Below are 16045 nucleotides of genomic sequence, written 5' to 3' on the forward strand. Positions count from 1 at the left end.
GTTCCCGACATCCCTCCCTCCGCCCTTTCCTTCTGTGTCTGAGAGCCTGCCTCGTAAGGGGTCAGGGAACGGCCTCTTGCCAGGACTTTTGTGCACATCTTTCTGAAGGAACTGGGTTTCCCACGTTGTACAAGATGTCCCATTAGGCTCCCTGCTTCCCATGTGGAGTAGTGGCGTAGCATCGCTGCTGGAGACCACACCGTTGGCCTTGAATCGGTGAGATCTGTAACCAGGTGCCAGACAGAGACAACAGGGGGACACAGCAGCACGGCCAGCCCATTGCTGTGTATTTGCGGTGTCGTCTTGCCATAATATGGGAACACAGTAAACTGGGGATGAACCGGGTGGGTGGAAATGACTCACACAGAGGAGATAATGCCTGGAGTATTTATATTGGACTGCATGGCTGAGCTGGCCAGAGCCCCTCTGGTAAAGGAAGCTGGGTGGGGGCAACCTTTCCTGCAGCCATGGTGTTAGGACCACGTTCAGGAAGGGGCAAGGGAGAAAACCCCCTGCCGCTTTCATGTTCTTTTGGCCCGAGGGTCATCCTTCCTGGGCAGAGCGTGCAGTTGGCCGCTCAAAACGTAGGTGCCTCTGCTTAGCTGGGAGGGTCAGGGGAGAGATTGAGTCAGTGTGTTGCTCTGATGCTTGGACTGCGGCTAAAGGGCATTCAGAGAATTCGTAAAAAGAGGAACCATATCCGTAGTTAACTTTGGGTAGCTAATCTTTGTGTGTGTGCGTGTGCACACATGTGCATGTGTTTGAGTGGAGCCAGAGATCGATGGCTGGCGTCATCTTCGTTTGCCCGCCACCGTATGCTTTGAGACAGGTTCCCTCACTGACCCTGTAGCTCATCCCTTCACTTAGATTGCCTGGCCAACAAGCTGCAGGCTCCTTCTCTGGGACTGCAGGTGCACGCTGTCATGTCCAGCCTTTTAAAGTTTTTATTTAATGTTTTTTTTTTTTTTTTAAAAAAAAAAACATATGTAGCAGGGATTTGAACTCGGGTCCTCATGGTTGTGGCAAACCCTTTACTTGCTGGGCCATCCCTCAGCTCCTCTACTTCATAGTTGGAGGCAACTTTGTAGGCAGTTCTTTGGCACTTTCCAGAGTAGATCTATGCACAACGTATTGATAATCCTGCCCCCGTGCCCTCTTCATCACAAGGGTCACCTGCCTTCTGTCCCTCAGCATTCCTCAGTGCCAGTGTCTCGGCCTCCCACACTATTGAGGTATGGAGCCTGGTGATGAAATCTTGGTTGTGTGCGACAGCACCCTTGGCCTCTCTGCAGCTTACCTCAGAGCTGTGGCAGCCGACAGTCTCTGTCTCGTGTCTCCTGCTGCAAATCTGGGCTGAGCCTCCTCCCCACAGAGTGGGCCGCGGGGACTTAGGGCACCCCTCACTATCAGGAACCCTGTCAGGAGCACCACGTTCCACGTGAGGCCATGTGCCACGTCGTGAGGCCAGGTGACACGCAGCAGTGCTCTTGCTTCGCTCACTGTGGTCAGTGTGTAGGAATGTGCAGCACTTCCTGCCTGACAGGTGAGGAAACTGAGGCAGAGAGAAGAGACACAGTTTACCCAGTGCTCCTGGCTAAGAACTAGTACCAGGCTGAGTGTTTGGGTCTGTCAGGCTGAACCAGGGTATGAGAGGTCATTTACTGCCGGTTGTCACCCTCTCGTGCCGGGCTCAGCGGTGATGCAGGCGTGTGCAGCCTGTGGATGGCTGAGGACATGACCTGACACGTCCTTGGGGAGCAGTCTCGGTATAGAAAGATTGGGTGTCTCCCTAGAAGACACACCTCACAGTGTTTAGAGAGATTGTGGCTGTCACCATGGGGCCAGTCCTGGCCTCCGGTGGGTGGAGGCCCCATCATTGCTCAGCATCCTGCAAGGTTGAGGGCAGCCCCAAATGGAAACAGTGCTGAGCTGTGGAGGGCCCCCAACTCTGCATCGCTGTCTTCCTGCTGTTTATGGAGCACTGTTGGCCACCGCTGCACAGCCCATGGTACAGTTGAAACAGGCCGCCGTGTTCGTGCGTGCGTGCGTGTAGTTCCAGCTGGAGTGGCAGCACTTCACAAACAAAAGTCCTGGCTCTCTTTGATCATGCTTTATCATGTGACAAGTTTCCAAATGCTCCCAGCTGAGCTTTCTTCTGCCTTCTGTGGCCTCTGCCCCTGAGTGAGCCTCCCCTCTGCCCCTATGTTTCATCTTTGGCCAGATGGGAGCTCTGGGAGGCTGGAGAGATGGTGAGGCAGTTAAGTACACTGGCTTCTCTTCCAGAAGATACAGGTTCAACTCCGGGCCCACATGCAGATCAGACCCATCTGTAATTCCTGTCCCGGGGGATCCAGTGCCCTCTTCCGGTCTCCAAGGGCACTAGGCATACATGCAGGCAGAACACCCATACATATAAAAATAGGTAAATGAAATATATATTTACAATACAAACAAAAAACTCTTAAAAGCACGGGGGCTCTTCGAAGTACTTTGTACACTGCCTGTCACAGGAAGTAAGACCTGGCGTTGGCCTCCATGCTCATCACCTTCTGTCCCTCTCTCCAGGACGAGTCCACGGGGGAAATCACGTTCTACATGAAGGGAGCGGATGTTGTCATGGCTGGCATTGTCCAGTACAATGACTGGCTGGAGGAGGAGGTGAGCCCGGGCTAGTGAGATGAGGCAGGGTCCTTCCAGGGGCTGGTGACTGGGTCTTTGTCTGCTGTGGCTGTGGTACCGACTACCATAAAACAACATAGCACTACCTGCTGCAAAGCTTAGCTGCTCCAGCAGCGTGCGTTTCTCTCTCTGTTTGTGTGGGCCGGGTTCTGGGTATGGCTCAGCTGAGGTCTTTGCTTTAGGGTTTCCCATTGACCACAGCCAGGATGTTCATAAGGTGGTATGTCAGTTGAAGACCCAACTGGGAAGAGATGTCGTCTGAGCTCACTCTTTGTTCCTGGTGCTCCTTGAGGAGTGTCCAGAGCTTGGTGCTCATTGCTCAGTCGTTGGTGAGGGCAGCACGAAGCTCCTTGGGGCTGGGGTCCAAGGCCTTGGGTTTTTGTCAGCTGTTGGCCGGAGGCCACCCTTTGTCCCTTGCCCTGAGGGCTTCTTCACGGGTACCCCCAGCATGACAGCTGGCTTCATGGAAGAGGGCAGATAAGATGGAAGACCCCATCCTCGGTGGCCTGATTTCAGAAACAGCATCCCTTCCTTCTGTGTGTTGGGAATGAGTCACAAGGTCCAGCCCACGCTCAAGGGGAAGGTGATTGTGTGCAGGAGTTACAGGAGGGGAAGATCTGGGGGCCACAGATCCCAGCTAACCAGTGGGTGAGTTAGAGGGAGGAGCGCTGGTTGACGTTAGCCAGCCCTCAGCTCCAGGCAGTTTCCCCCTGGGGACTGCAGACAGGATGCCTCCAGGGCCAGGAGGGACACACAGATGGATGGCAGGCCTGCCCGTGTCTTTCTCTTGGGCTTGTGCTTGGGCATGTTCAGTCTGTGGAAATGGTCTGTGGCCCCCGTGTTTGGGGGGTGCACAGGGGAGCAGTCTCGGCACAGCCATGGTGGATGGTGCTTAACCCGAAGCACACCCAGTTTGTCCACCAATCCAGCCTGCCAGCCATGCCTGTGTGTAACCTTACAGTGTCGCTTTGGGAGACACGGTGCTGGCCTAGCATCCCACTTGTCAGCTAGAAGGTTGCCTCTGGGGACCATAGCTCTAGGGGAAAGCAGTTTTCTTAACCGCCCTCTTCCCGGACCCTTTGGCTTGCCTGGGGTGCTCTGAGACCTGAGCCTCAGCACAGATACCCTCTGATGGCTGTCTGCTTTGCAGTGTGGCAACATGGCCCGGGAGGGACTGCGGGTGCTCGTGGTGGCCAAGAAGTCCCTCACAGAGGAGCAGTACCAAGACTTTGAAGTAAGTGGCTCATGACCTTGGCCTTTCATCCCTTACCCACCTCCTTAGTCACCTATCCTAGGGACACACCCTCTTGCTCATTCTGCTCTAGCCGTCCTGGCCTTTTTTAGCTTCCCCATTAGCTCAGGGCCTTTGCACATGCCATTTGCTCTGCATGGGGCTCACTCTATCATCACATGTCGCCTCTCCAGGAAGTCCTCCCGAGCCACCTGTCACTTCCCGTTCATCTCCCATTTGGCTTACCTTCCTCGTCACCTGCTTTAGGAAGATCTGAAATAGATCACCTTCTGTTCCAGACCTCTCGCCCCATCTCAGTCTGCCTGTCTCATCACTGTTTTGGGACAAGGTGTTGCCTGTAGCCCAGGCTAGCCTGGAATCCTCCTGCTTCAGCTTCCTGAGTGTTGAGGTTAGGGTTGAGCTCCATCTCTAGTCTGCTTGCGGCTCTCATCCCACAGATCGAGTTCCCAGTGGAACCTTATCTGGCTAATGCCTGTGTCCCAGGAACCTGGCACAAGGCTGGCGTGCGTGAGTGCCAGGGTGTGGGTAGTTTAGGGACAGGCTTCTAAGGTCCTTAGAAGGTCCCCCCTCCCCCCCAACAGTTGGCTTGGCCCTGTCTCTCAGCTGTGTCCCATGTGTTTGTTCATGAGACATTAGTTATCAGCTTCCTTCCGTGCTGTGACTGTTCACACAATCCTGAGAGGGCAGTTTGGCCTTCCCCTGGATGTCACTGACAGATAAAGGGACCAAGCAGGTCGGGTTGGAGTCAGTCATCTACAGGAAGCCAGTGCTCACCTTGGAGGCCCTTCCAGCCCCGGGCAGCCTGGCACGCTGCAGCCTTACCTCTCCACTCCCCAGGCCCGCTATGTCCAGGCCAAGCTGAGCGTGCATGACCGCTCGCTCAAGGTGGCCACCGTGATTGAGAGCCTGGAGATGGAGATGGAGCTGCTGTGCCTGACGGGTGTGGAGGACCAGCTGCAGGCCGACGTCAGGCCCACGCTGGAGACGCTGCGCAATGCTGGCATCAAGGTAGGGCTGCCCGAGAGACAGAGCGTGGCCAGCGGCCTGGCAGCAGCGGTAAGAGCTTTAGCCAGGCGTTGAGGGTGGAAGGCCGGGCATGGTGCCACCTGCCTGTAACCTCAGTCAGTGGTAGCATCTCAAGTTTAGGGCCAGCCTGGGATACAGCGAGACCCTGTTCAAGAAAAGGAAGAAATAAAAGAAGAAAAGCAGCAAAAGGCAGAAAGTGTCAGGGGAAACGAGAGCGCCCCACCTCTGACCGAGTGGCTTGGGAAAACGCCCCACATGGCTGTGCTTCCCCAGGCTGCCTCCCCACAGGACCTGGCTTCTTGAAGGTCAGGGACACGTGTCTCCCAGTCACTCACAGCAGCCCTGTGTCCAGCTGTACAGTGTGATTCAGTGGGGTGACCAGCTCAGTGAGAGAGGCATGCCCACCCCACAGGAGCAGAGAAACCTCCCCCCACGGAGCTGCTGTTGGGGTGAGAACAATCCAGACCGCTCCTTCGAGGGGCCAGTAGAGGGTGTCTGAGGACTGGTGAGCCTTTGATGTTGTGCCTTGATTCTGAGGGCTGAGGCTATTGCTCAGAGGGCTTATGTAGCCCAGGCTGGCCCCAGGTTCTGGATCCTCCCACTTTTATCTTCTGGGAGCTGGGATTGTAGCTGTTTCTTTTAGATTTTTTTTTTTTTAATGTGACACTGGGGATGGAACCCAGGACTCTCTGTGCATTCAAGACAAGCACTCCACCCGTGGGGTCAGTCCATGGGCACCCATCCGTGTGTGGGGACAGCGGGGAGGGCATCAGGTGTCTTCCTCCATCACTTTCCGCCCTATTCCCTTGAGCCAGGGTTTCTCGCTGAACCTGGGGCTAGACTGGCTGCCGGCCAGCCCAGACACCCTCCTGTCTCCACCGCTCCCCTGAGCCCAGTACTGAGGCTCTAGGCACGCACAGCCACACGTGGCTTCCTACGTGGTGCTGGAGATGAAACTCAGGTGTTCATGCTGACGCAGCCAACACTCTTACCTCCTGAGCCGCCTCCCTGGCCTGTCGGTGGACAGCACAGACTGAGGACGCCACCTCCGGCTACCCAGTCAGCTCTCTGTGGCGTTTAGGAGTGAGCTCCGCCAGGAGGACATAAGCCTGTGTTTTTCTTACATATTCAGTTAGTCAGTAGCTGACATTGGTGCGCGCGGTACAGCACCAGCTGCCCAGGAGAGCGTGCTGGGTGCTGACATCACTCGGCTGCTTGCTGTGCAGTGTCTGAGCTCCACTGTAACCTTACGGCCTCACTGTCACAGGTGGGGTCTGCCCTCCTCCAGCACACCGTAATGTGGCCCCAGCTGCGTTCGAGGGCTCCCCGACTGCCCCTTCGGAGGCAGGCTCAGTCCCTAGCAGCCACGTGGCCATCCGGCGTCGGTGCCAGGGGATGCGTCCTCCTCCTCTGGCCCCCGTGGGCACCAGGCACGCTGATAGGCATAGGCCTATGCACTCATGTGCGCAGACCACTCATGCACGTGGAATAAAAAGAAATCTTCAGAAGAAGGGGGTGGGCACGGAGACGGCGGACCCATAGGGGCAAGTGGACACAGGGCGGCAGGCAGCCCTCACACGGACTGTGTCTCCCTGGCGCTCAGCTTGCACTGGCTGAGCATCACAAGCAAGTGCATCACAAGAAAGTGGCAGCAGGACCATTGCCCCCCCCCCCCCCCCCCCCCCCCCCCCCCGGCAGGCCTGTTCCTGCCTCCCTGGGGAGTCTAAGCCCTGCCCCTCTGGGGGGTGGTCAGATTTGCCCCAGGCTTACCTCCTCAACACTGTCCTATCCCCTCCCCAAGTCAAGGGTCTTGATATAGCGCAGACAGGGTTCTCTCTCCCGTTCCTGTTCGAGGGGTCAGGCAGGCCCTATGGTTGCCGAGATTTGGGGTTCAGGCCTACTCTAGCCTTTGGACAGACACAGAAACTGAGGCAAGAAAGCCAGTCACACTTTGCAGGGTCTCACCCTGTGAGGTGAAGCAGCAGGCTCTGGAGCCTCAGCAGCTTAGGTGCCACCTCTGAGCCCTCCTGTCAGCCTGTGAGAGGCGTAGTAGGCTCCCTGGGGGCAGCAACGGTTCCATCTGAGGCCCCACGCCAGACAAATGTTGCTTCATTTGCTTTGCATCCTGAGGTAGTATGTTGAGATGCAGCCCAGGTTGGTCTCAGCCTCATAATCCTTCTGCCTCAGTCCTGACTGCTGGGATTACAGGCATGCACCACCATATCTACTGCCTGTAGTTCATGTTTATTCTATTGTTTGTTTTTGAGGAGGAGGTTCTTGATATGAAGCCCAGGCTAGCCCCAAATTCACAGCAATCCTCTTGCCTCGGCCCCCTGAGTACTAGGATTATAGTTACACCCCAGCACATCTCATTCCAACGGGCTCTTTTTTGGCGAACAGTCAGCCCTGCTCCCACGAGCAGTACCCAGCAAGCCCTGTGGTTGGCTGTCCCTGGGGATCACAGGGCTGCTGAGTCTCTGGAGGTTTGATGTTCTTAGGAGCGCCACTGCCCCCAGGGACAGGCCAGCTTCAGAGTCCAGCCCCCAACTATTTCCTGCTGTAATTTCAGGTTTGGATGCTGACAGGGGACAAGCTGGAGACAGCCACATGCACAGCCAAGAATGCCCATCTGGTGACCAGAAACCAAGATATCCATATTTTCCGGCTGGTGAGGCATCTTGCTGTGGGGCGGTGTTTGCATCTGCCCTGTAACCTGTGACCTGGACCTGGACCTGGGCCTCAGGGAGGAGGTCCCCTCAGGGAGGAGGGGACCTCAGATGGTTGCCTAGGTTACTGAAGGGTAGGGACCCAGGCAGGCATTCCTTCTACCCGTGTTAAGGCTCCCCACCACGAAGCCTTGAACTCTGCTGTGCTCTGACCCCTTTGGGCAGTTGTGCTCTCCTTTGGGGAGCAGAGCAAAGTTAGGCACTGTGGCTGCTTTTGGCATTGCGGACAGCCGAGCACAGTGCACAAAGTTCGTACAGCATGTATGGAGAAAGGTGGTACAGGTGCCTGGCCCCCAGGACTGCTCCCCAGGGCTCTGGCTGTGACAACGCCTCCCAGCTTCAGTCTCCTGAGGTGCAATGCGGAAGGTCCTTATGGTGCCCATCCCGTTCTGACTGTGTGCAGATTGAGTCCTTGGGAAGTGGCAAGGGATGAGCATCACACACACAGGCTCTGGCCCACAGCATCCTTTAGTTACAAGCTGGCGATGGGATGGGAAGGACATTGTCTGCACAAGCTCCCAGAGGCTAGGGTTCATCTCGTTGTTTGGCTGTTCCCAGAGAGCCACACCTTCTCCATCTCTGTCCCCCTTCAGGTGACCAACCGTGGGGAAGCACACCTTGAGCTGAATGCCTTCCGCAGGAAGCATGATTGCGCCCTGGTCATCTCTGGAGACTCCCTGGAGGTCGGCGCTGGGGCACTTATGGGTGGGGTACCTCTTCTTGCGGTGGGCTGCAGGGAGGTGGCGGTATTGGCTGACTCACACACACACCCCTGCCGCCCCAGGTTTGCCTCAAGTACTATGAGTATGAGTTCATGGAGCTGGCCTGCCAGTGCCCAGCTGTGGTGTGCTGCCGCTGTGCCCCGACCCAGAAGGCCCAGATCGTTCGGCTGCTCCAGGAACGCACTGGCAAGCTCACCTGTGCAGTAGGTAAGCCCACCTGGGTGGCAGGAGGCTCCCCTGAGGAGGACTGGCCGCCTGGGCGGGAGTCAGGCTTGCTTGGGTGGTAGCAGTCATTGTGGGAGGCCCTGCTGGCCCTGTCCTGGCACCCTGCCCTTCAGATGCTCCGGACTTTCTTTTCATGGGGACCCCTGAGCTCTGCTGTCGTGCACTCAGACTCCCCAGGCCTCTTGGCTCGAGCCATGCCTGCTTTCTTCCCACAGACGCTAGTTTCCCCTCTGTGGCCTCTGTTCACATGTCCCTTGAGAGAGACAAACGTGCCTGAAGGGAAGGGCCTTTTCTCCTTTGCACGTGACAGAGGGCCATGGCATCCCAGAGGGGTGAAGACCCTGTGCTGAAGTTCAGATCCGGGTTCAACCCTCTCAACCTGATGGTCACTGACTGAGTGGCTTCCTTGACCTGCTTGGGCCTTTGTTTGCATCCCAGCAGGGTGGGGACAATAGCGGTGGCCTTCTCACCTATGTGTGCCAAGACTAAAGTATGAGGAGTGCCAGCCACAGCGTACTAGGGACGTCCGTGTCACCTTGAGAGGAGGGCCTGCAGCGGTGGATGCCAGCCGCTGCTGCATGTGCCCCCGGCGAGTCGCCTGGTCGTCTCCACCAGCAGCTGCCTCTTTTGAAGGTGGCTGGATATGTGGTGTGGGACATAGCCCACACTTGGGGAAAGGCAAGCTGTGGACTGATGCTCCGAGGACACCGTGGGCATCCTTGCTTGTGTCTCTCATGTTTCCATTCCCGCCTCTCAGCTCTGGTCCGTGTGCTCCACAGGTGATGGAGGCAATGATGTCAGCATGATCCAGGAATCCGACTGCGGTGTGGGCGTGGAGGGCAAGGTGAGTGTGTCTGCTCCGCCACTCTAGGTGGAGTTTCTAGTCTTTTTTCCCCTTCCTTCCTTCCTTCCTTCCTTCCTTCCTTCCTTCCTTCCTTCCTTCCTTCCTTCCTCCCTCCCTCCCTCCCTCCCTCCCTCCCTCCCTCCCTCCCTCCTTCCTTCCTTCCTTCTTCCCTCCCTCCCTTCCTTTCTTTTTTCCTTTTTTTTTTCTTTTTGAAACTGGCTGTCGTGTCTCCGGGCGGGTCTGGAACTTGGTTCACAGCTGAGGGCGCCCATGAACTCAGGCTCCTGCTTCCTTGAGGCTTGCACCACTGCACTCTCTCTGCGGGTGGTCCCCAGGAGAGGCTTTGTACCAGAATCTGTGCAGACTCCTTAAGTGTAGGTTTTAAGATGCACAATCAAGCCAGCTCTGGTGGCTGATGGCGTAGGTGTTGTGGCAAGTTCCCCCCAGGCCCAGCTCACAGAGAAAGACCCTGTCTCCCTCAGAAAGTGGGGGCCGGGGGAGGCGTGGGGCTAGAGAGATGTTCAGTGGTTCAGAGTGTGTGCCGTGTTGCAGAGGACTGGAGTTTGGTTCCGAGCACCCACACCCAGCACTCACACCCACGACCACCTGTAACGCCAGCTCCAGGGGATCCAGTGCCCTCTCCAGCCTTGTGGGTACTTGCAGCCTTGTGCACATAGCCACTGTTCCCCCCCACCCCCCGTACACAGACACACACACAGAATTAAAGATAAAACAAGAATGCCTGAGCTTAACACAGTCCTTTTATTGGTTGCTGTATACAAGCAGAACAGTTTTCCTTCTGTTAAAGATTATATCGTGATTCCTTTAGATTTCAGCATTTAAAAACAGTGAGTGCTCACCACAACGAAAAAAAATTAAGTTAGGCCCACCCTGCCTCTATTTACACCAAACTAGTACATTGTGCAGTCTTCCAAAAGTGTTTTCTGTGCACTGCTGGCTATGGGTGTGTGTGCATCTGTCATAGATACTGTCTACACGTATTTTATCCACGTATATATACTGTTTTCATGTATATGTTTAAATTAAAAACACACCACACACTCCAGCACGCAGCTTGCTCAAATGTGTTAGGTCTTGAATTCCTTTCTTCTTCAGAGACGGGGACAGCTGCCACTTCTATCCCTCGCCCTAACTTACTTATTATTTTTTTTAAATCTCTTTTTACCCATGCCTTTAAGTCACCGGCTTCATTCTTAGGACCATCGTTGTTATCAAGGCCGTCATCTCTTTGAGCTGTCCTCAGCACCACGCACCTTGTTGCGACAGAACTCCTACTGAACGACTAGGTTTGGCCCTTGGGCCCAGCTTAAAGTCTTTGTTCCCACTTCAGCAAAACACAGCACTGTAAGCTTCTACCTTGACCTGGGATGCGGCCCAGTGGGCAAGAGTGCCTGCGCTGCAAGCATGAGGACACGAGTTCGAATCCCCCGCGCACACACATAAAACACCGGCACGTTCCAGTGCACCTATATGTCTGACGCTGGGGGATGGAAACAGGCGGGTCCCGAGAGCTCACGGGACCCCCAGCCTAGCCTAACCTTCTGGCTGCTGGCTCACAGCGGCCACCCCGCATCAGTGCAGGATCGGAAAGGAAGAGAGGAAGTCGCCCATATGCACAGGCGTGCATAGCTGCACACTCACGCACACGCACACTCGCGCACACACACACACACACACTAATCATATATATTTTAAAACATCATTTGTTCAAGACATTTGCTGTCTGGCAGTGGGCTCTGTCAACCTTGCCCATCTTTCACCTGCTCTGACTTCCGCTTTTTCTCCCTCTGGGCCTCTGACTGTAGATTGCACATAGTTCCTGTTAAATGCTTTGCAGGGGCCTTAAGCAGCAGCATCCCCCTGCATCAGCACAGCAGCTGGATCCCCTCCCCCGCAACAACCCTGTCCCCTGCGCCTTAGATGTAATGCTGACCTAATGAGTCACGGGCACTTTGCCCGATTGTCCCCAAAATGTCTTTGTAGCTTAAGAACAAAAGCTCCAGGAAATAATCAAGGACCCTGAGTTTCCCTTATTAGCGTGCGCTCGTGTCTCTTTAATCTTCTTTAATGTAAAACACTTCCCCGATTTTTCTTTTTTTTTGGAGGAGTGTTTGGTATTTATGCCATTGATACATACTACATTTATTTGTTTATTTGAACGGGAGTATGTGTGTCCATGTCCATGGCCCAGCTCACGTGGAAGTCAGAGGACAGTTTGTGGGAATCAGGTCTCGCCTTCCATCGTGTGGGTCCTGGGGCTCGAACTCAGACCATCAGGTTTGGCCGCAGGCCCCTTTACCTGCTGAGCCGTCTTGCTAGCCCTGCATTGATAGTCCTGAAGTAGTTAGCATGCCAGTGTGTCCTTGGATCAGCTCGCTCTGAGCGGCCCATGTAGCAAGAGCGTGATAGGGGATGCGTGTCTTTGGGTCGCATAACCAGGCTCTGCTGTCCCTCTCCCTCAGTGCTCGTGTCGGTCTTCTGCCTCTTAAAACACAAACGCCACCGTGCCGGTGCCCTGCGAGCCATCGCCATGCTCGCGAGCATGCAGGACCATTCAGGGAGGTTTTGCCACCCTGACTGGCATCAGGCTTCATCCATGTTTAACCCTTTAGGACCCTAAATGTTATAAAGCAACCACTGGATGCTTTTTTTGCTTCCCATACACACGGGGGTGGGGGTGGAGGGTAGGGGTGACTTAATACCAGATTCCTCTGACCTCCAAATTACAACTATCTGCGATTTAGTATGTTTTTTATTTAAGTAAATTCCTCCTTTTAAATCAAATTTGACTTGGACCACCAACTGTGTGTAGCCTGAAACCAAAGAGTCTCATTCTTGAAAGTCTTCAAAGGTCCCCTTGTCATGTCTTGTTGTTTCAATTAAAAAGAGAAATGCGCCCTGACCTCTGTGTGCGGATTGCAGGAAGGAAAGCAGGCGTCGCTGGCTGCGGACTTCTCCATCACCCAGTTCAAGCATCTCGGCCGGTTACTCATGGTCCATGGGCGGAACAGCTACAAGCGCTCGGCAGCCCTCAGCCAGTTTGTGATCCACCGGAGCCTCTGCATCAGTACCATGCAGGTGCGCGGCGGCCGGTGGCGCTCAGGGAGCCACCTCTTCACAGACGCTTCCCCGGGTGGGCAGCCGCTAGCACCTTTTCACATGGGTGTGGCATCCAGGTAGGCAGGCAGCTGGCACTGCCCACAGGTGCAGGCAGGTGCACTGTCCAGGTGAGCAGGCCGCTGGTACCTTTAGATGTATGTACATGGGCGGTTGCCCAGGTTGGGTGAGCAGCTGGCACCTCCGCATTGGTACATGGGCCCATGCCCAGGTGGGTGGCAGTTATCTCCGTGCCCAGGTGCTCATGACAATCATTCTTATGGAAAATGCCAGCAGCTGGACAGTGCTTTAGAGTTGTGGCCCCACCTGGCCAGTTTAAATCTCTGCCTGCTCACAGCCCAGCTGACAGCGTCTAGCCAAGTCCCTCCACGAGGAGGGAGAGGCAGAGTGACGGTCAAACGAGTGCCCCAGCTCCTGTTGAACGTGTGCAGAGACAAGAGACAAGAGGCGGCAACCACCAAGAATAAATGTGGGTTTGAGACAGGGTCTTGCAAAGGAACCCAGGCTAATCTGTGTGCCTCAGCCTGGGTACTAGATTATAGTCAGGGGCCACTGGCCCTGGCTTTAACTCAACTTTCTGGAGCGCATCCTCTATCCTGGCTGTTGGCTAAGTGTTTTCAGTATAGTCAGCATCTCCCGTCTTTCTCACCGTAGCCTGAGCCCATTTTACAGGTGGAAAGGCTGGGGTTGAGTCAGCATGAGATCTGTTCATCCCAGGGAGGTGCAATGTAACCTGACCCTTCAGACTCAGACCTGGCTGGAAATTGGCTGAGGCAGTGTCAGCTTGTGGAAGGCAGAAGGCATGTGCTCATGGCCCCGGGCTTCGGACTCATTCCCTACCCCAGCCGGTCCGCAGGCCTCAAGGTGAAGTACTTGACTTTGGTGATCAGAACATTTGCCTCCTGTGCCACTGAGGAGCTGTAAGGCCCCTGGACACACCGTTCCCTGACTCCAGGCCGACCTTTCCACCTGTGAAATGAACTGCTAGGATCTGCCGTGGCCTTGCCCTTGGAACTTGGAAAACCTGAGTTCAAGCTGAAGGCACCTTCACCATCCCCAGTAAAACCTAGCAGGACATTTCATGAACATAAGGCAGGCTGGTGAGATGGCGGAGCCGGTGAAGGTGCTTGCTGCCAAGCCTGAAGACCCAAGTTCGGTCCCGGAACCCACATCTTAGGAGGTGTGAACTGACTCGCACAGGCTGCCCTTTGACCTCCATTCTAGTGCTGTAGAAAGCTCACAGGCACGTGTGCATACACACACACACACACAAACTTGCAGGAGGGCTGTGTGGCCAACTCATGTGGAAGGCAGCTTGCCCGGCACAAGGCACCTGTCCCACCTCGCACGTGGGAGAGTTCCCCTCTGGCCTCTTGCAGAGAGGGGGAGATGCTCTAAAGCTACACAGCTGCCCTGGATCATCAGGCTGCATCTGTACTTTTAATTTATGCTAATCCGTCATCAGACCGTTATGCTAATTCACCAGTGGGTCCAGGCCGAGCAGTGGTTTTAATCAATGGGAGATCAGTGATCTTGTCCCTGGGTGCATCCACGAAAGCAGGCAGACGAGCCGCCATCTGCGGCACCTAGGCATTCCCGTGGTGTCCACTCGGCACTTCTCAGGTGAGGCCCGCCCTGTCGCTTCTGCTCCTGTCCACGGCAGTGAGCCATGACAGGGCTCACTCTCTGGTGAGCAAGACCGGTGTCTTTATCTCCCACGAGTACCCTCGTCCAGACGCATTCTTTATGGCCAGCGCAAAGGGAAGACATTCTGATGCGGGTCTGCAGAACGACCCCATCGTGCGTGTTTGTGTGGCCCAGCTGGTTGAGAAGCCACTGGGGGTTGATGCTCCCTGTGGCGAGGTTGTGGAAGTGTGTCAGAGGGGCCGGGCTCCCCGTGGCGCGGTGTTGAGTAGCACTTTAAAGTGGGCCTCTTTCTGCAGATTCGGAGAGATGCTGGGCCTGCCCGCTGCTGCACAGGCCCCCCTTCTCTTATGTACACTTTGGGCTGGCTTCTAACTCTGCATGTCGGTAGGGCTGAGCTCAAACCCGGGATCTACCTGCCTCCGCTTCAGAGTATGAGCCACCCTAACTGGCTCAGCTGAGCTTTTGCAGAAAGCCTCCGATCAGCACTCCCAGCGTTCCCTGGGGCTTACTTACACGAAGGGCATTAGTTCTCAACCTTCCTAATGCTGCAACCTTTCAATACAGTTCCTCATGCTGTGGTGACCACGGGCTATAAAATGATTTCGTAGCACTTCATAACTGTAATTTGGCCACTGTTATGGATTGAAAGGTAAATACCTGATATGTCATGGCCTCCAGGTTGAGGACCGATGTATTGGAGGAAGCGCTTGGAAGCCACAGTCTCTCCGTGAATGTGTCAGTGTCTGGGAAGCTTGCCCCCCCCCCCCCCCCAGGTCTTTCCAGCGTGCACTATTTCCCGGAGTTTGAAGCACTTACTGCGTCGCGGAGAGGATGGTGATAGTTCTGACTCCCTAGGGTTGTGAAGGCTGCAGTAATGTCCATAGGGGGCACGTGGCATTATGTGGGTAAGGGCTGTGCCGTGACTCTCAGTGACACCCCCTCCCTTCCCTGGCAGGCCGTCTTCTCCTCTGTGTTCTACTTTGCATCCGTTCCTCTCTACCAAGGCTTCCTGATCATTGGGTAAGTCACCACAAACAGGCTGTCCACTTCCCGTGGCGTCCTGAAAAACATCCCACAGGCAGCTAGGCCTGAAAAGTCTCCCTGGAGCCTTGGCTTCTAGCCTCGAGGCAGGGTTTGAGCTTCCTTGAATTAATAAGGCTTAAGTACCCGCACCAGATGGGGGTGGGGCGTAGTCACCCCCATGCCTGAAGATGAACAGTCTCAGCAGGACGGAGCCCAAGGTGGCCCTGCTGTGATACTGGGAAAGGGAAATGCTTGCAGTCTGCCCTCTTGACTGGAGCTTGAGCCCAGTAGATGTTGGAGCCTTGCACAGAATGCAGTGTTGATGGGGCATTGGTTACCACTGACACTGCCTACGTTCCTGGCTTGCCAGCGAGGGCCCAAGCTTTTTCCTACCCGGGCATATAGCGGGCAGCTGTACAGAGGCTCAGGTACTGGGGCACGAGAGCCCAGCTGTGCCTACAAAGAACCAGAAGGCGGCTTGGCCAGGCTCGGACTGTGGCAGAACCCTCTTCTTCCTTGCTGCCCTGCCGCCTGGTTCAGCCCGAGTGTACACACTGTTCACCACCTGTTCCGAGCAGGGAACCGGAATATCCCTTCAAGACCCTTGCAAGGACATGCTGGGCCATGATGCAGGGTCTCTGTTCTTTGTGGCCTCCTGTGATCCGACCCTTGTCACCTGCAGCCCCAGTCATCTTGGCTGCTCTCTGTTCTTCATGACAGCTGAGCCCTCACCTCAAGGCCTGTTCACAGTCAGTGATTTTAC

General features: G+C 55.4%; 1 protein-coding gene across 1 annotated transcript in view; it reads left to right on the forward strand.

Annotated features, from left to right (window-relative positions):
• Positions 1–16045, forward strand: part of Atp9a (ATPase phospholipid transporting 9A (putative)) — a gene marked incomplete at its 5' end in the record, with an annotated part of 101486 nt that overhangs the window by 79537 nt on the left and 5904 nt on the right. Inside the window, 9 exon segments of the mRNA XM_055595962.1 lie at positions 2566–2658; positions 3830–3913; positions 4769–4939; positions 7527–7625; positions 8277–8366; positions 8468–8612; positions 9410–9474; positions 12418–12573; positions 15215–15279. Of these exon segments, the coding sequence (XP_055451937.1) occupies positions 2566–2658; positions 3830–3913; positions 4769–4939; positions 7527–7625; positions 8277–8366; positions 8468–8612; positions 9410–9474; positions 12418–12573; positions 15215–15279 (968 nt within the window).

Source organism: Psammomys obesus, unplaced genomic scaffold, assembly GCF_907164565.1.
Source record: "Psammomys obesus unplaced genomic scaffold, mPsaObe1.curated_primary_1811, whole genome shotgun sequence".
NCBI lineage: Eukaryota > Metazoa > Chordata > Mammalia > Rodentia > Muridae > Psammomys > Psammomys obesus.